Raw genomic sequence first — 25,201 nt, 5'->3', positions numbered from 1 at the left:
GAGGAACAGTATTCTGAACGGTCTGACAGAACTGCAGATCATTGCGAAAAGGTGTCCATAACCTATGAATAGGATAGTATTAATGGCACTTGCTGGCATGTTTTGAACCCAAAATATAGCAATGCCCTTGGTGTCTGGTCACAGTCTAGAATGAGCTGTTAGTTCAGCAGGTGGTGTTAGCTCCCAATTATCAAATATATCACTTCTGTAGAACTACACAGGTTTTCCATAGAGATGTAATTAGACTGGCTTGTAGAATAGGCCCTTACAATTTTACCTTGCTTCATATTTTTAAACTACTGGACAAAATATTAATGATGTTAGGTAAATGATCAATATTGGTAACATTATGCTCAACTAATTTAATATTGGCTATTTTGGCAAAAAGGCAAATTATTTTGTAAACTAGAAAACCATCTACAGAAAGAAGCTAGGAAAGCACAAAACAATGTGCAGCTTAAACTGAAAATTCATACAGTAGAATCTTCGAGTTACAGACACCTTGGGAAAGGAGGTTGTCCGTACCTCTGAACAAGAGGTTATGGACTTCAGCCACCAGGACAAGGGGTTGGGGCTGCAGCCTCAGAATGGGGGGATAAGTATGGGGTGGGGGGGAGTTGGGGCATCTGACCCTTGGGGCGCCAGGTGAGGGGCTCGGGGCTTCTGCCCTGCGGGAGCTACGGGGCTCAGGGCTTTAGGCCTGGGGGAAGCACTTGGGCTCGGGGCTTCAGCTCCGTTCCCAGTTTCGGGTGGGGGCGCCAGGGCTTAGAGCTTTAACTACAGGGGGAGCGCTGGGGCTGAAACCGGTGCTCCCCTTGTAGCTCAAGCCCCAGTGCCTCCCACAGGGCTGAAGTTGACAGTGGAGTCGCGGGGCTGAAGCACAGAGCCTCGGCACCCCCAGCAGGGCTGAAGCTCCAAGCCCCAGCGTTCTCCCCGGTCTAAAGCCCTGAGCCCCAGTGTTCCCAAGGGTCAGAAGCCTCAAGGCTCTTCTCCACCCCTCCCCACCTGTCCAGAGCACTAATCATCACCCCCCGCCCCCGCAGCTGCAGCCCCAGCCCTCCATGGCTGAAGCCCTGAACTGCTGCTCCCCTGTGCAGGGCTGAAGCCCTGAGCCTCCAGCTCTTCTTCCTTCCACCCCGCACTCCCCATCCCTGGGCCCTGGTGCTCCCGAGAGTCAGGAATCCCCCCACCCACCCCATCTGCTGCGGCTGTAGCCCCGAGGCAGTACAATATCTGCTGTACTGGTGGGGGGGGGAGTGTCTTTTTTCCCCCCTGCTCTGCTGCCTGATTGATTATTTCCAGTTCCATGGGGTGTCCGGTTGACCAATAAATTAATTCTAGTGTTCGTATCTTTGAGGTTCTACTGCACTGCATGTTAGGTTATGCTTCAGAATAAGCGTTTTAGTAGCAGTATATCCAGTGCCTTATGTACTGACATGTGTAGACTGTCAGGGTATTGGAGTGATAAATATCGTTTTACCCTAGGAAGTCTAGTTAATACAAGGCTAGTTGAGTGGCTGGTAGCTAGTTGTTATCTCTTCTTCTCTCATTCCCAATCCCAAAATTTCCCCTCAGTTAGAACTAGTGGGGCAGTTTTACATTTAATATATGTTTGCCTGCAGAAGGACATAACAATGAGAACACAATAGTCAGAGGTATAGGTTTATAGCACTTTGAAGTAGTTCACAATGAACCTAATAAAACATTTTGGTAGAATTCCATCACAGGTAGAAGACTTCTAAAAACATCTGTTGGTGATGTGTTAGCAAATAATCTTTTAAAATGAACTAGCACCACCTTGTGGGATTGATGTGACTTTAATTTAGACTTGGCAGTACTCTTTCTACAGTCATCTGCTTCACTTGCAAGCTCCTAATTTGAACATTGAGGTAATGCTAACATCGTCAAGGTATACATGTATGGTTAAAATTTCATCTGAAAAACAATGTATTTTTTTCTGTTTGGCATAACCCTTTAGAAGCTTGAAACTGAACTTTTTTTAATGCATTTGTCTATCACACATACACAGTAATTTGTTAGAAGAGTGATGGGTAACTAATGCTATTAGTAAAATGACTCATTTTGTTCTGAAAAGGGAAAAAATCTCAAACTGAAGGAGATAAGGACAAATTTTGGCTCACCAGCCAGCCTTCATAGTATCCTTTTAAAAATAATCTCTTAAGTGAGTTCACGTGTATTAATGTATTGCCCATTGGAATAGTGACCGTTGGACCCTAGAAAGCCGCTAGTTCTCACATCAGTACTAAAATCAGCAGGGTAGAAGAACTGTGTTTGTTTTTTTTCAGTATTTCACTGCAAATTAAATATACGCACACAACCTATTAGTGCAATTGTATGGCTAAGATTTTAATGATACAAAATTCAGAGGTAAGTTTCACCGATAACTATTAATACCTGACTGCATGATTAAAAATTCAAGCTTTGTATTGCATCTTTGTATTGCAAGATTTGTATTTGTATATCCTTTTTAAATAACAGCACTTAGAGCATCACAAATATTAACTAGTGAATCCTCATTACATCTCTGAGGATCATAGGTAAATATTCTTGTTTTACAGATGGGAAAACTAGAATACAGAAGCTAAAGAGACACTGTCAAGTTAATTTAGCCCCAAAGTTTTTACAGAATCTAACTTGATCTTTGTGGACCCCAGATTGACTATATTTTCATGGCTTAAAATATTTTTTTTTAAAAATCAAATGTTGATCAGATATAAACACTCTCCTGAATGTTTGTAACCCAGAAGTTACCGCATTACGGTGAGCCAGAATATGAATGTGATTAAACAAAAACTAAAACGGACTCATCTGTTTTCATTGTCCATACTGAGCCATTCTTTTTAGGTGACAGATCTGAGGAATTGCCCCAGATTGAGGTGTCAGTAGAGGAGGTTTGGGAATAAGTTGAAAAATTAAACAGTAATAAGTAACCAGAAAAATATGGTATTCACCCAAGAGTTCTGAAGCAACTCGAATATGGAATAGTAGAACTACTAACTATGGTATGTAACCTATTGCTTAAATCAGCCTCTGTACCAGATGACTGAAGGATAGCTAATGTAATGCCATTTTTTAAAATTTTATTTTATTTTATTTTTTTTAAGGCTCCAGAGGCAATCCTGCCAGTTAGAGGCTGGTAAGCCTAACTCGACTACTAGGCAGATTGGTTGGAACTATAGTAAAGAACAGAATTGTCAGACACACAGATGGACATGATTTGTTGGGGAAGAGTCAACACAGCTTTTGTAAAGGGACATCTTTCCTCACCCATCTATTAGAATTCTTTGAGGGAGTCAGGAAGCCTCGGGCAAGGGTGATCTAGCGGATATAGTGTACTTGGACTTTCAGAAAGCCTTTGGAAAGTTCCATCACCAAAAACTCTTAAGCAGAGTAAGCAGTCATGGGATAAGAAGGAAGATCCTCTCTTAGATCAGTAACTGGTTAAAAGATAGGAAGCAAAGGGTAGGAATAAGTGGTCAGTTTTCAGAATGGAGAAAGGTAAATAGTGGTGTCTCCCAAGGATCTGTACTAGTATCATTGCTGTTCAACATATTCATAAATGATCTGGAAAAAGGGGTAAACGGGTTGCAAAATTTGCAGATGATACAAAATTACTCAAGATAGTTAAGTTCAAAGCTGACTGTGAGGAGTTACAAAGGATCTCACAAAACTGGGTGACTGGGCAACAAAATGGTAGATGAAATTCAGTGTTGATCAATTCAAAATAATGCTTTACTGGAAAACATAATCCCAACTATACCTACAAAATGATGAGTTCTAAATTAGCTGTTGCCACTCAAGAAAGAGATCTTGGCGTCATCGTGGATAGTTCTCTGAAAACATCCACTCAATGGGCAGTGGCAATCATAAAAGTAACTGTGTTAAGGACCATTAGGAAAGGGGTAGATATTAAGACAGAAAATATCATTGTGCCACTAGATAAATCCATAGTATGTCCAAACCTTGATAATGCACGTAGTTCTAGTCATCCCAGCTCAGAAAAAGATGTATTAGAATTCAAAAATGTACTAAGAAAGTTAACGAAAATGAAGAGGTATATAGAATAGCTTCCGTGTGAGGAGAGGTTTAAAAGATTCAGCTTAGAAAAAAGATGACTGAGAGGAGAGATGATAGAGGTCTGTAAAATCATGAATAATGTGGGGAGAAAGTGAATAGGGAAGTGTTATTTACTCCTTCACATGACACAAGAACCAGGGGTCACCCAATGAAAATAATAGGCAGCAGGTTTAAAACAAATGTAAGGAAGTACTTCTTCGCACAGTGCACCGTCAACCTCTGGAACTTGTTGGGATGTTGTGAAGGCCTAAAGCAGGGGTCGGCAACCTATGGCACGCGTGCCAAAGACTGCACACGAGCCAATTTTAATGGCACGCTACTGCCTGCCGAGTCCCAGCCACCAGCCCCACTCAGCCCACTGCCGAACCCAGGCCGGGACCCTGGCAGGCAGCAGCATGCCATTAAAAATCCTGCCCGCCCCAGCCCGCTCTTCTCTGCTTCCCCGGGGCAGTGTGAAGAAGCTTGGTCCCGCCGGCGGCTGCTGCAGGGCAGTCAAGCTCCCCCCCGTCTCTTCCCCCAGCGTGCAGGGTCCTGCCCCTCCTCCTCTCCCTCCCTGCCGCCTATCAGCTGATGGTGCTCGCTGCTCCAGGGAGGAGGTGGAGAAGAGGTGGGGATGGGGACGGGGGGTGGAATCACGGCATATCCCCTCCAGCCCCCTGCCATGAGCCGCTCAGGGCAGGGGGCTGGGAGCACCCCTAAGACCCCAGCCCACACCCCCAGCCCTCTGCCCTGACCCCTGCACCCCCTCATACACCCTCCCAGCTCTCTGCCCTGACCCCTGCTCCCCCCCACACACCCTCCCAGCTCTCTGCCCTGACCCCTGCTCCCCCCCACGACCCCGGCCCTGACTCCAGCACCCTCCACACACATACCCAGCCCCGCCACAGCTCTTGCCCTGACTCCTGCACCCCCTCACACTCCCGCAGCCCTCAGCCCTGACTGCTGCACGCTCCTCACGCACCCCCAGCCCTGACTACTGCATCCCCACACACATACCCAGCCCCCCACACCCCATGTCCTAACTCTTGCACCCCCTACATTCCCACTCCCATCCCTCGCACCAAATGGAAGCTGCCCAGGTAAACACTCCACTTCCAAACCTCCAGCCGCAACCCTGAGCCTCCTCCCCCCCCCCAATTCTAGCTCCTGGCCAGACCCTGCACCCCAGCCCTGTGCTTAGTGCACTCCCACCCTCAGCTCAGTGCAGAGAGAGAGGAAGAGAAAAGGCTAGAACCAGGGAGAAGGTAGGTACCCACTCTATGTGGGCAGGGCCGGGATCCCAGACCAGCAGTGGGCTAAGCGGGGCTGGCAGCTGGGACCCTGGCTGGCAGGAGCCAGCGGACAGAATCCCAGACCGGCAGTAGGCTGAGTGGCAGCGGGCTGAGCCACTCAGCCCACTGCCGGTCTGGGGTCACTGCCGCCGCCCCCCGCTCAGCCTCCTGCTGGTCTGGGATTCTGGCTGCTGCCCCTTGCCCGCCAGGATCCCGCTCAGCCTGCTGCCGGCCTAGGTGAACGGAACCCCAGGCTGGCAGCGGGCTGAGCGGGCCGGCAGTGTAAGATCAGCATTTTAATTTAATTTTAAATGAAGCTTCTTAAACATTTTGAAAACCTTGTTTACTTTACATACCACAATAGTTTAGTTGTATAATAACTTATAGAGAGAGACCTTCTAAAAAACATTAAAATGTATTACTGGCACGCGAAACCTTAAATTAAAGTGAATAAATGAAGAGTCAGCCCACCACTTCTGAAAGGTTGCTGACCCCTGGCCTAAAATATAATTGGGTTCAGAATAGAATTAGGTAAATTTATGGAGGACAGGTCAGTCAATGGCCATTAGCTAACTGAGATGGTTAAGGATGCAACCCCATCCTCTGAGAGTGTCACTCAGGTGTGCCTAAGTCTCTGACAGAAACTGGGACCGAGCGACAGTCCGGGTTACCTAATTCCATCTGAAGCATCTAGCTCCAGCCACTGTTGGAAAACCGAATATTGGGCTGGATGGATCATTGGTTGACCCACTGTGGCCGTTCTTACATTCTTAATGTAGGGGAAAAAATTAAAGAACATTAATTGTGAGAACCAGGGATTTCAAAACTAGTCAAAAGTTATGCCACACTTGTTTTCAGAACATGGTTTTTAACTTGATATTCTTTTTCGTTACTTACCAAAGATAATACAATGAGTAAATGGCACAACTTTTGACTAGATTTGAAATCTCTGAATCTCACCTGTGAGTTTAGTCCCATAAACCACTCTTTCTCTCACCAAGGAACACCTCTTTCTCAGGCATGATTACACTAAAAATTTAGATCGACATCACTGTGTCACTCAGGGTTGTAAACGCCATAGTTAAACAGACCTAACCCTGGTGTAGATGTGGCTAGATCAATGTGGCTAGTTACCGCTGCTTGGGAATTACCTACATCGACAGAAAAACCCCTTCTGTCAATGTCAGAAGCATCTACTCTACGGCGCTAGAGCAGCATAGCTGCTACCCTGCCTCTGTGCTGCTGTATCACCCATAGTGTAGACACTGCCTTGGGGGGGGGAGGACGGCTTGGTTGGTGCTTCGAAAATGGCTTGATCTATACCTAAACCTGAGGTTGACTTAGCTAAGTCATGGAGGGGCGTAAAAAATTCACGCCCTGAGAGTCAAAGTTCAGCTGACCTAACCCCTGTATAGAATTCTTCTGTTGACCTAGCAACCATCAGTCGAGGGGGTGTTTTCACTAAAGTGATGGGGAAAACTTTCTGTCACAGGAGCAAGTGTCTACGGTACAGAGCACAGCTGCAGCGCATAGTTGTGCTGCTGTAGTGTCTGTATCCTAGACATAGCCTAGGTTGACCAAAGAGCCAATAATTCTGAATTCTTGTTTGTATTTTCTTTTACTTGTATGAACCAGATTTATGTTGAGTGAGGTATAATTACTGAGGCTTCAAAAATCTGATTATCCATTTTGGAATTAAATTAACTGCCACGCTTATCTGGCACTCCGTGTACTCCTAATTATATAGATAGTAGCAGCTTCCTTTTTCTCCTCAAACAGAGTATAGTCATCAAATTTAAAGGTCCCTCCTGAAAGGAAAATCCATTTACATTTGCTCTGTTGTCTTTTAAGATAAGTTATTTAAATGGAAGGCCTCTGCTTCAGTCTGAAATTTGAATGTGGTATAGTCTGGGTATTTCATGTTCAGTTGGTCTAAATTGAAAAATAAGGTTTGCATTTCAATTAAGACCATTAACTTTGAACATATTAATCAAATTATGTTGTAGGAAAAGGAAATTACCCACACATACATGCATTTTAGTGACTTGTGAATGTGTGGTGGTGAAAATAATAGAATTCTTCTTGTATATTTCTCATAAGAACAGCCATACTGGGTCAGACCAAAGGTCTATCTAACCCAGTATCCTGTCTTCCGACAGTGGTCAATGCCAGGTGCCCCAGAGGGAATGAACAAACAGGTAATCATCAAGTGATCCATTCCCTGTTGCCCATTCCCAGCTTCTGGCAAACAGAGGCTAGGGACACTATCCCTGCCCAGCCTGGCTAATAGCCATTGAGGGACCAATCCTCTATGAATTTATCTAGCTCTTTTTTGAACCCTGTTATAGTCTTGTCCTTCACAGCATCCTCTGGCAAGGAGTTCCACAGGTTGACTGTGCGTTGCGTGAGCATATGAACCAGAATTAAATATATTGAGTTCCTAATTTTTGTATGCCTTAGCTGGGAGATCCAAGAATACACCTATGATGCTTCTCTGAGTACCTCTGCCATATTAAGTCAGTGGGAGAAATGTGATCAGTGAAAGAAACTAGTTCGCTTCTTAGCTTTACATCCTGCTGTTAAAATTACTTTCTGTGGCATTTCTTGTACAGTAGAAAGTAACGAAACTAAAGATGACACTTTGCACACACAAATAAATAAATGCTAAGTGTTATTCAGACATTACCAACTATTAATATCTGAAGTCATGGGGTGGGAAATAGTTGTGATAACACTTTCACTTCTTGTGGAGCAGTGTTAAAAATAGTTTGCCATTTATTTTAATGTTGTTGTGTTCTGATATATAAGTGTTATACTTCTTCTGTTGATAGAGGCACACATTTTAAATGTTGTACATTGCTAGAGAAGTGACATGAGGGCCAAACAGGATCTCACATGTTGCTGGAAACATTTGTGCTGGAAATGGCCCACCTTGATTATCATGCACATTGTAAGGAGAGTGGTCACTTTGGATAAGCTATTACCAGCAGGAGAGTGGGTTTGTGTGTGTGGTGGTGGGGTGTGTGTGTGTGAGAAAACCTGGATTTGTGCTGGAAATGGCCCAACTTGATTATCATACACATTGTAAGGAGAGTGATCACTTTAGATAATTTATTACCAGCAGGAGAGTGGGGTGGGGGAAGGTATTTTTTTATGCTTTGTGTGTATAAAAAGTCTTCTACGCTTTCCACAGTATGCATCCGATGAAGTGAGCTGTAGCTCATGAAAGCTTATGCTCAAATAAATTGGTTAGTCTCTAAGGTGCCACAAGTACTCCTTTTCTTTTTGCGAATACAGACTAACACGGCTGTTACTCTGAAACCTCATGTTACTGTATTTTTCTCAGGTTTTGGCTTCCAGAATCAATTCCTTTAAATAGATGAAAATGGAGTTGTGTAAGTTTTGATGTTTTAGGAATTTTAGGATTGGTGTGTAGAAACTGAGTCTGTGGCAAAACATTCTTACTATATTGCTTAGTATATATATGAATTAGTCATCAGTATTCAAGATGAGCTTCAGAGTTGCAGAGTAAAATAGTAATGTTATTTAATGTAAAAGTACAGCAGGTTTGGAGCCAGGTTGACTAATCTAATTTAATTCACCTTTGTTGTACCCACTTTCACACTAGGAATATTTTTGCTTTGAACACAGTATTCAGGATGAAGCTTACTCTTTAAAATGCATATGCATTTTACTCTGTATTGCTTTCCAAAAACCTGAATGACTCTTTCAAATCAGTGATCTCTGCAGTTGGTACAGAATTAAAAAAATTCTGGTACAAAACCCTGAGTTATTTGGCGATTTCCTTAACACTTTCTTGGGATAAACTTGCCAAGTTAATACAAATATTGTAAATATAATATGCTGCAGGAACAGACAGGCACATCAAATAGGCATCATGCAGTGTTGGCAGGTTAATTACATAATGCTGCTTATTATAGTCAAGAGAGAGCTTACAGAAGTAGTATCTTTCTGAATTAACAATTAATGAATTTTAATTTTCTTCTACAAAATAAAATAAAATGTAAATGTATTTCATATCCTGGAAAAATTAAAAGCTACTGATACTATCTAGAAGTTAGTTTTCTTAGAATAGACTGACTTCTGACCTGTGTGCTTTCTCCATTAGCTGCCATAGCAACTAGTCTGTGCTGAAAAATAAATACACTGAACCAAGTCCAACTGAAGATCAGGGCAAGAGCTTTTGATATAGCCAGAAATGCAGTGTGTGCAAGTACATGATGATGCACAAATGTGGCTTTAATTTCTACTTTTAACTGTTGTTTCTACTGCAGATCTATGGTAGATCGTTATCTCCTACTCTTAGAGCAGCATAAGAGCTGCTCTCATTTAAACTGCCTGTAGCAGTCACAGAAAGCAGAAAATAGACAAGGATCAGTGTGATTTCCACCCCACCCCCAACCATGCCCCTCTTTCTGTAGCCTCACCTGGTATGCTGGCATTGAGGAGGGTGTTAGGCTTATGAACACATGTATCAGCCTTCTGCCGTGGCAGAGCTCATCTTTGCAGCAAGGCAGACCTATGACCAAATTATATGAATGGTAAAGTACAGAATGGCCATGCTGTACCCTTATGGTCCTGCACAGGTCTGGGACTTGCGAGTGTCAAGTGCAAACAAATATTACACATGCCTTTGTTTTGAGATCTCCATGTGTATTCTCCAAGAACATACATTTTCTCTTGCTGCTTTAATAACCTGAGCTGTCTTGTGTAAACGAAAGCTCATGCTCAAATAAATTGGTTAGTCTCTAAGGTGCCACAAGTACTCCTTTTCTTTTTGCGAACACTCACTCTGTCTCTCGAAAAATCTTGACTGACAGCAAGATTTCCTGGCCCGTGATCAGTATTTTTAAGAGAGAAGATTTTGTACTGCTTTACTGCTTTGTACTTCCATGTGGGGAAAAACTATAGAACTATTCGCCCATACTTTGCCAAAGCACTCTAGAGCCCTGTGTCTGCTAGAACATTTTGACATTGTGAGCAATAGTACATGTGTAACACACCACATGGCTGATAAGTACTTGCAACAGGCACCCTAAAAGTGATAGAGAGGCAGAAGATTGGTGCACAAGAAAATAATGCTGTTTCAAATTTAGGAAGGTACTATGACAGAAGGAATAAGAAGTGTGGGGGACCTTGAAAACAAGGACAAGATCTTAAGCTTGATGCAAAAGGAGAGAAGATTCTAATGAAGCAACTTGAAGGTGTCCATAGTGGTGGCACATTCAGCATTGAAAAGAAAGCCATTTGTCTTCTAGTAGTTTTTATTTATTAATTCTCATATTACAGAAGTGGTCTGGTCATAACATGATCCCGGTTGTGCTTGGAGCTATACACAGAGGTACACAATTCCTGCTCCAAAGAACTTCTGTTCTATGGAGACAAATTAAAAAGAATGGGAAAGGAGGGGAAATTATTATATATATATAAAATATGGTACATTTTTTAGGTTTGAAATTACATTACTTCTGCTTTGGTTCTTCTCTGTTCTAATCTGGGCAAGATGATATTTTTACCATCTAGAGTTAATAGATCAGTTGTTAAACTGATAGTTTAAAAAGCAAAAATACATTTGAGGAAAATGTTTGTCAGCCCATAATAAGATCAATTATATTGTATTTAGGACAAAGTTAATAGGGATTTGGGTTCTTATATGTCCTGTCTTATATGTACTCTGAAGTTTGGGAACTTTCCTTTCTTTTTCAATGCTGTGGAAATGTACTGTCATGCCACGTGCTTAAAAGCAGTGAAGTTTAAAGATCATTGTTGTGGCATTGTTCCATGTTGGAGGAGAGTCACTTTAAAGGTCAAGTTGGCCTTCTGCCTCAACCATGCGATTCTTCAGCAAGATGTTGAGAGATGGAACTCAAATGAGCAGCAATAATGGTGATCTTGGCCTTCTCAAAACAGCTGGAACTTTCTGCAGGGTGCTTGAACATAATTGCTCTCCTTCAAGTAGAGTGTACCCACAAAGAGAGGCTGCTTTTTAGTATTACTTATTTGGGCACTGCCTAAAATAACAGACAGTCTGAATAGGAGACCTTGTTCTGTCTGTTGGAAAGCTAGGAAGTATATCGATGTAAAATTGCCACGACAGCTGAAACTGCATGTTCTCAGCAGCAGAACTGAGTTAACGGCATATGTGGCTCTTCCCCATAAAGACACTGAAATCTGCCTCCACTGTGATGCAACATGGAAGCTGGCTCTCTGTGTTTCTAAGTGTGCAAATTAGTCTTATCAGTAGTTTTCATAGGAATTTGTTTGGTATGTGATTTTCCTGTTTCTCCCTCTTCTGTATTTGCATACTAAAAATGCAGTAAGTAGTGTTACCTTTTATTTAAGTTTAAAAAAATCTTGTTTTGCTGTTGGAAACTCCAGTTTCATAATTGTATATAGGGTTGGAAATTTGAGCGATCCAAAAACACTTGGTCAATTTGCTGGTCAAACATTGCTCAAATATGTCAAAAGTGGTTAATATTTTAAAGCACTAATTTATTAGAATAGTAACAGTAGTAACAAAAAGGAGTAAGACTTTATGGTGTCCAGTAGACTTAGCTTTAGATATTTATACCTAATTACAAAAAACAAGTTACTTAACTGAGTTATTTTAACTCCCAGAAATGTGAAACACAATGAAATGAAGTTCTAAAAAAAGAAAGAATAATTACTTTTTTTAGCAATGTTAAGTTGGCATTTTAATGTGAATATTATTCAAGACTGAACAGTTACAAAAGAAAAATGAAATAAAACAAACACATAGCAACTATAAAAGTCATTTTAAAATGCACTTATGCTAGGTAGGCAGCTGGCCAGCTCTTCAAGCATTTTGCTTTTCATTATTTTTATTGACTTCATTTGTACCTTTGTCATCATTTTAATGTGCTTTGTAAACTGCAGTGTGCATTGATGGCCTTGTATACAAATAAAGATATACATACAAACTTAGAATGTTTGTTCTAGAGAATTCCAGCCAATCAAGGTGCTCATTTTTCAATTAGTTCACCTTTTTCCCAACCTGTGACAGTATGTAGTAAAGTAAGTGGTCAAGGCATTTAAGTAGGCTTGCTAACAACACTTGGCACCATGATGCAATCAAAAATGTAGGTCTCCACCTACATCAAGGCATTTTTGGGGGAATATTTGACCATGGCCAAATTGGTGGTCAATTGACTTTATTTGGTTTCAGAGTAACAGCCATGTTAGTCTGTATTCGCAAAAAGAAAAGGAGTACTTGTGGCACCTTAGAGACTAACCAATTTATTTGAGCACTTTATTTGGTTGGTCAATTGACTACCTTGCCAAGCCTAATTGTATGTAACTTTGCTGCCAAAGAAAAACTTTTGTAATAATAGCAGCCAAGCAGACTTTGGCTTCACAATGTTGAAATCATCTAGGTGGGAAAGTGCACATCTTCCCTAAAAAGCCATGTTTTTTCCCGTCAGTGCTTTTAAATCGACCATAATGTCTTGTGGTGAGTGAAGCTGAATTTTGAGTCTACAAATGAGAGAAATAGGATTAATTTTAGCAAAGTAGCATTAGCTAATCAGTAAACCTGCAATAAAAGTACCTTCTTTTCCCTTACCCCTTCATGCTCTCTACCCCCCAAAAAACCAATTAAGAATTAAAATAGCTATTTGACTCAAGTCTATTTAACTCTCCGTCCTAAATGAATAGCATGGTTAGTACCTACACAGCTTTACACATTCAAAGGTTGGACTTGAAAAATTTGTAGACACACTAGCAAGAAGATGATATAAAAGATGGGGAAGAGCCAATAGCCATGTACAGATCCAGCAGCTCCAGTGCATCAGCTGCTGCTCATGGAAAAGATTCAGAAAAAGGCAACAAAAATGATTAGGGATATGGAGCAGCTTCCATAAGAGGAGAGATTAATAAGACTGGAACTTTTCAGCTTGAAAAAGAGATGACTATGGGGGGAAATGATAGAGGTCTATAAAATCATGACCGGTGTTTAGAAAGTAAATAAGGAAATTATTTACTCCTCATAACACAAGAACTAGAGGTCAGCAAATGAAATTCATAGGCAGCAGGTTTAAAACAACCAAAGGAAGTAGTTCTTCACACAATGCATAGTCAGCCTGTGGAACTCTTTGTCAGAGGATGTTGTGAAGGCCAAGACCATAACAGGGTTCAAAAAAGAACTAGATAGATTCATGGAGGATAGGTCCCTCAATGGCTATTAGTCAGGATGGGCAAGGGTGGTGTCTCTAGCCTCTGTTTGCCAGAAGCTGGGAATGGGCAACGGGATGGATCACTTGATTCCCTGTTCTGTTCATTCCAGCTGAAGCACCTGGCGTTGGCCACTATTGGAAGAGAGGGTACTGGGCTAGATGGACCTTTGGTCTGACCTCGTATGGCTGTTCTTTTGTTTTTCAAAGCAGTAGGAGAGTGGAACTAACATGGGTTCTAATCCGTTTCATTGCCCACAGAATTCTGTATAGCGATCCTGGCCACCTCTTGTCAATTTAACTGCTGCTGCTGCTTGACAATTTTAGGAGTGGCAAAGAAGGTAGAGCAGTTAACATTCCAAATGTGATGCAGTATTGTTCTCCTGAATCTGTAGGCAATCTAAGGATTAAGGACCTCATTTTAGAAAGCTTGAATTCTGTAGAAATTAATGGATTAGGTACCTTCTCCCACTCTGGGAAACTGCCTACTTACCAGTAGTAAGTAGGCTAGTGGATATTTAAAGCCCCATTCAAAGTACTATACAAACATTAACCTACTTGCAGCACCCCAGAGAAAATTAAGGCAGAGGGTGAATGTCTTGCCCAAGGCAAGGGAACAAACTTTCAATTGTGTGTGGTGGTCTAGACAACACTGCCTCTGCAAGATGACCAGAAGAAAACTTTCAAACTTACTTGTAATCTTGCCTCACCTGCCAATCTAGGAAGTATTACTGGGATGAGAACGCAAGCCAGTGGAAGCATTTTCAGACATTAAAGTGGCAGTGGAGTGTCTTGTGAGTGGGCTTTCTAAACTTCCCTAATATAAAAGTTTTTTTTATTGGACTATAGAATTTTGAAGTAGTTAATTCTAATAAAGCCCCCCACTAAATCTCTCTTGGGGCAAGTGAACATGTTCCTTACCTGCAGGTGAGTCCTTAGTAGCTGCTGCTGTTTCCTTTTTATTGTTAGGTTTATCTTGTGCCTTTCAAAGTTCTCTTAGTTTTTTTGTATGTAATGTGAGCCATCTTGATTACAGTACTACTGCTGAAGAAAAGCAAATTACTATTGTCAGGGATATCTAACTCATAATCTCAAGAACACTCTAGACTATCCTGGACTTGCTGCACCCTTAACTTATATTCACTTTCTCTTCTGCCTACTCCTGCAGTCTTGTCCTTCTGCCACTTGTGGTTCTCTGTAACTCCTCTTCATTCCAGCCACATAATCACTTCAGTCTACACTACAAACTTCAGTGCCTTTTGAGAACTTCTTGCAGTGTGTTGTGGGATAGAAATGACTCACCCATGGATCTCTGGAGCTCGTATCAGGTTCCCAGCATGCAGCTTTCTCCATCCCATGATGCCATCCATAGCCCATAATTTTCCATGTCTTTTTTTTTTTTTTTTTTAACTCCCACAAACCTGTGGAGCACTTTTCCCTGTCCCTCTTCTTGACAAAAGCATGGAGCCCTCAGAGCTCCACGCTATTCTTGTGAATGTTACAAATACAGGATGCGTGATTCTCCTTATTTGTTGACCCATAGGAAGTACCGGAACAACAGGGGAACATGACAATTTCTTTGAGGACAGTTTGCTGAGAGGCATAGAGACAAACAATTCAGGGTTGTTGCCGACATTCACAGAGCAGCTGCAGATGGTCGAGCGCCGCTTCTTGGAGCAAAAAATGACCACTGACTGGTGGAATCACATCGTAATGTGGGTTTGAGATGTTGAGCAATGGCTGCAGAACTTCTGGGTTTGAAAGGCCTCATTCCTGGATCTGTTGTGCTGAGCTCATCCCAACCCTCTAGTGCAGCAGCACCACAATGAGAGCTGTGTTGACAGTGGGGAGGTGGGTGGCTATCACGTTGTGCAAGCTTGCGATGCCGGATTGCTACTGTCAGTGTGAAATCATTTTGGAAGTGGAAAATCCATAGTGGGGGCCATTGTTGTGCAAGTGTGTATGTCCATTAATCACCTCTTGCTATGCAGGACTTTGATTCTGGACAATGTTCAGGACATAGCACATGTGTTTGCAATAATGGGGTTCCCAAACTGCAATGGGGCAATAGACGGTTTGCACATCCCTTTTTGGCTCTAGCCCACCTTACCATTGAGTACATCAGCAGAAAGGGCTTCTCTTCTGTGGGTATGAAAACATTGGTGAATCCATGGGGACACTTCCCCAATATCGGTGTGGGCTGGTCAGGGAAGGTACGTGCCACCTGCATCTTAAGAATACAGGACTTTTCGGAAAGCTGCAAGCTGGGACATTTTTTTCCTGACTGGTGAATATTGAAATGCAAATGGTGATTCCGGAGGACTGAGCTTACCTCTTGTTCCCCTGGCTTATGAAGCGGTACACTGGCCACCTTGACAGCACCAAGAAAAGATTAAACTACTGGCTCTGCAAGTGCAGAATGACAGTTGAATGTGCTTTTGGTAGATGGAAGGGATGCTGGCGGTGTTTACTCACTAGATTGAATTTCAGTGAGAGATATATGGTTATAGCTGCCTGTGGTGTCCTGTATAATATCTGTGAGGCAAAGGGGGAAAACTGCCACCAGAGAGGAGGTATAGGTCAACCATATCTCTGCACCATTTGGGAAGGTGGTATTACTGTGTTGCTGTAACAGGGTGCTTAAGTTGGCTGTTGACAAATTTGAGTGTAGACATGTAGACACATGCACAGGTTGACCCAAGGTGACTTATGTTGACCTAACTTTGTAGTCTACTCTAGACCATCTCTTCAAACTCTTTTCTCAATGGAAAGAGATAAATAATGGGGTCCCCCAAGACCCTCTACTGGGACCTGTGCTGTTTAACATATTCATAGATGATCTGGAAAAGGGGGTGAAGAGCGAGGTGGCAAAGTTTGCAGATGATACAAAATTACTCAAGATAATTAAGTACAGAGCTGACTACAAAGAGTCACAAAGGGGTCTCTCAGGACTGGGTGACTGGGCAACAAAATTGCAGATGAAATTCAGCGTTAAGTTTGAAGTAATGAACACTGGAAAAAATAATCCCAATTATATATACAAAATGTGTTCTAAATTAGTTGTTACCACTCAAGAAAGAGCTCTTAGAGTCCTCATGAATAGTTCTCTGAAAACAACTGCTCAGTGTGCAGTGGCAAGCAAAAAAGCTAATAATGTTCGGAATCATTAGGCCTGGGATATATATATAAAACAGAAAATATCCTAATGCCACTATTTAAATCCATGGTAAACACACACCTTGAATATTGCATACAGTTCTGGTTGTCACATCACAAAAAAGATATATTAGAGTTGGAAAAGGTACAGACAGAGGCAACGAAAATGATGAGGAGGTTAGAACAGCTTCCATGCAAGAAGTTGTTAAAAAGACTTGGGACTGTTCAGCTAGAAAAGTGATGACTAAGAGGGGATAAGATGGCGATCTATAAAATCATGAATGGTATGGAGAAAGTGAATAGGGAAGTGTTATTTACTACTCATAACACAAGAACCAGGGGTCACCCAATGAAATTAATAGGCAGCAGGTTTAAAACAAACATAAGGAAGTACTTCCTCGCACAACCACAGTCAGCCTGTGGAACTCCTTGTCAGGGGATGTTAAGGCGAAAAACATAACAGGTTCAAAAAAGAATTAGATAAGTTCATGGTGAATAGGTCCATCTGTGGCGATTAGCCAAGATGGTCAGGGAGACAGCCCCATGCTCCAGGTGTCCCTAAACCTCCAACTGCCAGAAGCTGGGACTGGACATCAGGGGATGGATTGCTTGAAATTTCCCTGTTCTGTTCATTCCCTCTGAAGCATCTGGCACTGTCAGAGACTAGATACTGGGCTAGATGAGCCACGAACTTGACCCAATATGGCCACTCTTACTTTTTTTATTACCTTGATAAACTTCCTTTAGCCTGCAGTTTACTTAAACCTTACTGTTCGTCTTTGTTACTATCTTACCATTTCTTACTGCATAGTCTGTAGGAGTACTTGCATCTTCACTGCTCTTCGATTTCAGCTTTCCTTTCTATTCATATGTTCCCGTTCTTGTTCAAAGGATTAAATTCCATTCTAACTGCACGAATGGAGTGCTTTTAAAACTGCTTAGAAAGTGAGAATAGAATACATCATAAGGCTGCACAGCTGCATTGGTAGTGAACATTGTGTTGCATAAAGTATGTGAGGATGAATTGAAATTTATGTAAGAATTTTCTGGCTCCAACTCTGTTAAACTATGCTGCTATTTTAACATTTGTCTGCGGAAGCTGGTTATGTCTGAAAGAAGATGGGGCAAATTTGACATGTAAAAGTTCAATTTCAGAGCTAATTTGCAGCAGAAGGTAAAGATGAAATAGTATTGGAATCATACCAACCCTTTAGAACTAACACTGACTTGTGAATTAAAGTAAACTAAAAAGAATAAGCCTTAATTATGTCCTTTGGTAGAAAGGTGTGTGTGTGTGTATATATATAGATAGATAGAATGGTAGTGCACATGGTTTTTGGTGGTGGTGGTTTCAATTTCAGGGATGTAGAGGAAGGATCTCTGCTCCTGGATGTTGCATATTGAAAATAGGCCTATTAAAACACACACCATAATAAAACCGTTTCCCACTTGTGATGTAGAGTGACAGTATATATTATCTTGATTTAGACTAACTGATCCCTTTAGAAATTTTATGCAGTCAACAAATTAGGGATAAAATTCCCATATCTCTTTAAGATCACTTCTAAAAAGAATATAAATGAAGGAATAGAAATGTCTACTGAATGCATTTTGGGAGAGTTAATTACAAATTGTGTGGTTCAGGGATTTAGTGCAAGACGAGGAAGAACAGTTGATGGAAGAAAGGAAAAAGAGAAAAGAAGACAAGAAAAAGAAGGAAGCTGCTCAAAAAAAGGTATGTGGATCATTTAAGTTTTTTGTTTTTGTTTTTTTTAAAAAGGATTTGGCTTTGTTTTTTTTCTCAGACTAATTTTGCTTTTTGTAGTACAGCTGTTAAAGATAAGCCTATTTTTTTTTAAATCTAATCATAGCACTTCCAAAGCACAAGGCAATCATCAAGTAACTGTTTTACTGAACATTTTTACTGAATTTGCAGGCATAGTTTCTTCAAAGCTAAATTTCTTGTTTAGATATCCATTTAGCTCACAGATCTTCAGTTGATAGGGACATTTCTGGATGCAAGCCCATGAATACACAATGTGAAGACTGACATAGTATAAAATGTTTTTTAAGATAGTTGTTTTTAGCTGTTAGCCTTATTTTAATGCATCTGATTAGCCTTCTGTGATGAGTGTGACTCTTCATCACATATGCTTTATCAAAGATGGATAAAATTAAAACACTGGCAGCAGGGAGTGGGGTTTAAGACTAATTATGGTAAAGTGCTTTGAAGATATAAGAGCATTGAATAAATACTAAAAATTATTCCTGAGATATTTTAAAAGAAAAATACAAAATTACTTTTTGGGTAATGCTAAAACAGTATCCGTCAGTCATTGGTATTTAACATTGTAGATGCCCTGGTTGAAAGGAGCCTGTAAATCTGGTTAAGAACATATCTCCATTTCAGACTTCCGTTCCTTTAAGGAGACATCTAAAATAAGCCTAGTTCTCAATCTTTTTCTTGATCCTGCTGATTAATGTTAAATGATCAGTTCATACGCAGAAAAATGGCTAGTCAATTCTGCAACCCAGATCTCTTGTCAAAATAATGGGGTTTATCTCATTTACATAAACTAAGTACACACCTAGTTCTGTTATCTCTCCCCCCCCCCACCCCAATCCGGTCCTCTTTTCCTGGAACACTCCTTAGAAGAAATGGGGTATTTGCTTATAACTCAGAATGAGACCCTCTGTAATCTTCATAGCAGTGACAACAAACTGCAAAAGGACTTGCTTCAGTAGTGTACAACTCCATCACTAGTGCTCAATTACAAATGCATAAATCGTTTTCTGTTAGGGTTCAAAATTTTTCAGCAATGCCCTTAACTGGAAAGGAGATTGTCTTTGCTCAGGGGATTTTTGGCTTCACTTTTTTCTGAGATGGTGCTTCATAGACGTCCATGCTGAACACTGCATATTAATATAAGGGCAGGTCTATATTCCTGCTTAAGCCAATCTAATTTGGGTTGCTCAGGGGTGTGAAAAGACACCCCCTCCCACCCCCCGAGTGATGCAAGTACAGTGAGCTAAGCGCTGTCCACACCGGCGCTATGTTGGCTGGAGATGGCTCTCCCTCTGGCATAGCTTCCGTCTCTCGTGGAAGTGGAGTAATTATGCTGACAGGAGCGCACTCTCCCGTCAGCACAGAACGTCTTCACCAGCAGCACAACTACATCGGTACAGCTGTGCTGATGTAACGCTTCTAGTGTAGACCTGCCTGTTACCATTGCTGGAATCCTTGCCCCAAAATGTGCCTGGTTGGGGTTTTTTTAGTCTCCAGCAGAAAGCTTGACTCATTCCATGACAAACTATGCACCAGAAAGAATTTTTTTTAAGTGTTTTAAAGAAATGCTGAACATACACAGCCTTGTAACTGAACTTTACTGAAATTCTGTCTAAACTAGTTCCTTTCTCCATGTGGACATGCTGACTATCCTTAAGAAGCCAAAAGATTTCCCCTGCTTTCACTGTAGAAGCAACAGAATGCTAAGTGTTTAGGCTTGATTCTTCAGAAATGTAAGTAGTTTCTCTGTAGGGAGAGCAGTAGAATGTAACTAGCTTGCTTGCGGCCCTGGAGAAGCTCTGGCTCTCTAGACTAGGAAAAAGCAGTTTTTAAAAACGAGTTAAGCAAACGCATTTCAATTAAGTGGTGTCTAACAACGTGCCAGCACATCCTGTACAGACAGGGCTTGACACCTTTAAAAATGTTGGCTGGTTATGATCTGCTTTAGGCTCCCTAGCTAGCATTTAAAAAAAAAAAAAAAAAGTAAAACCTTGTCTGTCCTAGGTGCCGACATGTTTTTAAACATGACTTAATTAAAATGTGTGAGCTAACTTAAAAAAAAGTTTTGGCTTTTTAACTCCCCTAAATAGGGCTGATTTAGAGTCAGTTGGTAGCCTTTGCACCCGATCATTGTGGACAGTTGAGTCCAATGCACTACCTATAGAGATGCAAAAATTTGCCTCCTTTGTTTTCCTATTACTGAGCCACTGCTGGAATTGTCAGTTAAAGATCAACTTGAAGCTCATTCAGCAGAGCTGTGGCAGTGATAAAATCCAGCCTCAGGCCTATATGATCTAAGATTTGTAAATCATCCAGCTGGAAATGGTAGTATTTTTACAGAACAGTACTGTCCGAATACTCTATTGCCCAGTCAGTCTGTTTTTGCCGGAGTATAATAAATGGTAACGTCTGTATGAAGTCCTCAGGTCTTCAAGTGAGGTGTTTTGGGGTTGGAGGGCTAGGCTAAGTTGATATAACATTATGGAGTGGAAGACATGTAGAAAGATTTTAATATTGGGTAACAACAAGTTTCCTGACATGTATAATGGGCTGTTTGTTCAGTGTGGAGAAGTTCTTGTTATAGTATCCCTGTTAATTGTCTCAATTGTTAATGGGACAATTTTGTGATGTCTCCATTCAGGTAGAAGTTTTGGTGGGAATGGCAGGGTTTGGGGATGTATTCGAGGAAGTCTTTTTCCCTAATTTCAGTGACTGGGCCCTGGTGGCTGTGATGATTGTCCTAACTTAAGTGAGGTGGGAGAGAGCACTTTCCAACTTGGTAGTAGTAAAAATATTATATCATGGTAGTACCTAAAATCTCCAACCGGGCTTCAGATCCAATAAAACCAGGCTTCAGATCCCGCCGTGTTGAGAACTGTACAAACATGGGAAAAAGACAATCCATACACACAGAGGAGCTTGCAATCTAAAGATGCATACTGACAAAGGGTAGGGCAGGAGGTGGTAATACACAAGCAAATGAATGTGGTGGAGGGGAGAAAAGACACAGCTTTGTTTGATACATGAATTGTATGGGGGGGTTTGTTTTTGTTTAATGGATTCAGAGGAAAGGAGTAGGAAAAGACAGAAGAGGAAGAGTTATTACAGTGAGGATGTTACTTGGCTTCAGAAGGGGAAAGGGTCTGTTTCATGCTGCTGTGGAGCACCTTATATGGGAGCTCTACTGTTTTATTACACTTTATATCCATACAAGCATGCTGAGCTCTAGGCACAGAACAATAATTGCACATACAAAACTCAGCAGTTCAAAATTACTATAAAACTTCCTGAGCCATCAAAATAAATTTCTCCTCCAGATTTGACAGCGTACACTTCCTTGCTTTTATCAGTTGTTGGGGGAAAAAAATTAATATGAAGTACAGAATTTGCTAATACTGTGAACTGCTGATTTCTTTAACAGATGGGTGGCCATGATAGTAAAGGGCATTATTAACTTTTCAGTAAAATCAGCTCTCACTGTTTCTTACTGTGCTAATATTTAAACACAATAATGATCAAATCTGTCAAACTTGACCACTTCTCAAGGATTTCATTGCAGAGCACTGTGGTAAGGTCTCATATTACTAAGTCATAATTAATTTTAATGAATATTTTATACTGCAGAACATTTATTGTAACACACCATTTTATGAACACACATGAAAGGGATACTGTGAAGTTAAACCTCAATTCTGCTTTGAAAATATTTTGCTCTCTGTTACAGTAGTCATCTGTGTTACTTGTAAGTCAGAGCTCGGGGTGGAAGGGGGGAACCACTATTTACTTTGTGCTTTTGAGAGCACCTTAGGTACCGTCTTCTCTTGTGTAATTAGACCTGCACATATGGGGGCGCTTCAATACAGCAGCAAGAAAGAAACATTTGGTTATCTCACGATACAATTTATCAACGTAAACCTTTTATCTTGGCCCTTTCTCACAGGTAACTCTAAAGGTAGCTTGTCAAACTTCCGCAGGCTCTTGAAAAGTGAAGATTTTAGATTTGTTCTGCGTGCGTGCGCACGCACACACTCTCTCCTTTCTGAGTTTTTCTGTTTGTTATGATTGGGGATTGTTTAATCTGTTCAGTTTTAATTAGCTAAATTAAAAATTGTTCTACCTCCTATGACTTTTGCCATGCGAATAAATGCTGATAATTTTAACCCATTTTTAAAGGAACGCAGTCTAAACTGGGTTGGATTAGAAATGAATGTGTGATCCATTTGGTCTTGTGTTAGTATAATGTTTTTAAACAGCTTTGCAGCCATAAAGTGAGGGCTGGTGGAAGAGGGGAGATGATCTTCAACTGTCCACTTTAGAAGTACCAAAACATGTTAAAAGAAAAGGCAGGAGTCTATTGTGAGACTATACAGATGCAAGCAAAATATCAGAAAAGAACAATCTGTACAAATTATTAACACTGTTTCTTTTTTGTTGTAGGCCATTGAACAAAAAATCAAAGGTAAGTTACTTTAAAGCTATTTATATTTTGTAGTGTTTGAGTAGGTGTTTTAATTTGTGTTTGAGTTAAAAGGGGTGGGGAGGTCTGAAACATTTTGACTCAGCCTTAAAAGTTAGGGTCTGGGAAAACATAGAGTGCCAATGGTATATTTAGCAGTTTAAAAAAAAAAAACAGAAAAGGTAATGGAAAATTGTTAATAGTTTGGTATATTCCTTCACTCTTACTCGCCTTTTCTTAATTATTTATACAGCACTGTACATACAAGCAGTGTTCCACTTTATCTTCCTCTCCTTTATTTTTCTCGTCCTCTTTTCCTTTCATTTAAAAAAAAATGCCAAAAAAATTGCATCCTCCTACCAATCCAGCCGTGTTGTAGGTCATGGGATGTAGTTAATCTGTTTGAGGCAGTTCTTCCAAATGTGCTGTTAGTGCAATTGGACATCAGAGTAATAGGCACAGTAATTGCCCATCTATCATTGAAATGACACATCCAGCAGTTTCATCTTGGTGTAACGGGCTCGGATTCCCATGTCCATGAGCTCTAACTTAGCTCAAAAACAAACTGGGAGTATTGTGATTAATTTGAATATTTGTATTATATATTTTGATTCCTTTCAAGTACTTGCTATATTTTTAAGATAAAGAAAATACTTATCTACTTAACTTCCTTTTTCATTCTAATTCAGGTTGTGTTCGTTGTATATTTATGCAGGGGGCTAACATTTGCTAAATCCTTTATCTTTAGAAACACCGTTTCGTTAAATATTAAGCCTTGAGACAAATTACTAGAAATTTTTTAACAGTGAAGCGTGTTAGCTAGTCCTAATAGCTCAAGATCAGGTGGTGAATTCTGCATATAAAGGTGCTTTCTCATCCTGCTGTCTAGTGTATGCAGTAGTAATTACCTGTTACTTTAAGATGAGTTTATATCTAGTTTCCTCAATTTGCAGTGGATTAATTGAGTTGACAACTTGCACAGAAAAGCTAAATTCTGTAGCATAATAGGCTCCTAATACACTAAAGGTTGTGTGGGTAGGAAGTATTTTTTAATGATCTATTAAAAATATATGAAAACTGGTGACAGAAATCAAAGGAATAAAAGTACCTTTACGTTTCACTGCTTTGAGGCAAAAAGAACTTCTACATTGTGTGTGATGGGGGTCTTAATGCACTGTCCTTTCCATTAATTGGAGTTATGAACCTACATTAGGAGACTAACTTCCTTAAATCCTGGATCTGCAGCCATCTTGTGCATCCAGTACCATTGCCTACAGAATCTGGCTCTTAAGGCTTGATCTTGAACTCGTTAGGCAGTGGGAGTTTTGCCATTGACTTCAGTGGGTTCAGGACTGAACACTTAATGAAGATGGCAGACAGGATCGTAGGACTGGAGGGGACCTTGAGAGGTCATCTCGTCCAGTCCCCTGCACTTATGGCAGAACTAAGTACTATCTAGACCAGGGGTCTCAAACTCAATTTACCTTGGGGACCAGTGCCAGTTCTCAAATCCTCCCACCGGGCCAATAATGTCACCGAAGATGGTGTTCAGAAAGAAAACGTTTATATTGTATGATGGTATCTCTGTCCCTCTCCCACAGCCAATGGGAGCTGCGGGGGGCAGCGCTTGCAGCAAACATTGCCAGCAGCATGGCTACATGCATCTCTTCTCCGCGGGCCGCAGTGGGGAGGTTCTTGGGCTGCAGATTACCAGTGGCTGGGACTTTGAGACCCCTGATCTAGACCATCCCTGACAAGTGTTTGTCTAACCTGTTCTTAAAACTCCCCAGTGATGGAGATTCCACAACCTCCCTAGGCAATTTCTTCTGGTCCTTAACCACCCTGACAGGAAGTGTTTCCTAATGTCCAGCCTAAACCGTCCTTACTGCAATTTAAGCCCATTGCTTCTTGTCCTATCCTCAGAGATTAAGAAGAACAATTTTTCTCCCTCCTCCTTGTAACAACCTTTTATGTACTTGAAAACTGTTATGTCTCCTCTCAGTCTTCTCTTCTCTAGACTAAACAAACCCAATTTTTTCAATCTTCCCTCATAGGTCTTGTTTTCTAGATCTTTAATCATTTCTGTTGCTCTTCTCTGGACTTTCTCCAGTTTGTCCACATCTTTCCTGAAATGTGGTGCCCAGTACTGGACACAGTACTCCAGTTGAGGCCTAATCTGCGTGGAGTAGAGCGGAAGAATTACTTCTCATGACTTGTTTACAAC

At 41.0% G+C, this 25,201-nt stretch overlaps 1 protein-coding gene across 3 annotated transcripts in view; it reads left to right on the top strand.

Annotated features, from left to right (window-relative positions):
* The window catches only part of TNRC6A (trinucleotide repeat containing adaptor 6A), a 175,055-nt gene that overhangs the window by 106,675 nt on the left and 43,179 nt on the right, over nt 1–25,201 (top strand). For 2 of the 3 annotated variants that reach the window (XM_073361632.1, XM_073361631.1), the window contains exons 1-3: nt 18,387–18,470; nt 20,143–20,254; nt 22,959–22,980. In XM_073361632.1, coding sequence (XP_073217733.1) covers nt 20,253–20,254; nt 22,959–22,980 — 24 coding nt within the window. In that variant the 5' untranslated portion in view covers nt 18,387–18,470; nt 20,143–20,252. Of the gene's footprint in view, nt 1–18,379; nt 18,471–20,142; nt 20,255–22,958; nt 22,981–25,201 lie in introns of those variants that run through there. The other variant, XM_073361630.1, reaches the window with a different exon arrangement.

Source organism: Lepidochelys kempii, chromosome 10 (genome assembly GCF_965140265.1).
Source record: "Lepidochelys kempii isolate rLepKem1 chromosome 10, rLepKem1.hap2, whole genome shotgun sequence".
NCBI classification, from domain to species: Eukaryota; Metazoa; Chordata; order Testudines; family Cheloniidae; genus Lepidochelys; species Lepidochelys kempii.
The sequence above is the reverse complement of the archived record's forward strand: the minus strand, read 5'-3'. Positions and strand labels throughout refer to the sequence as shown.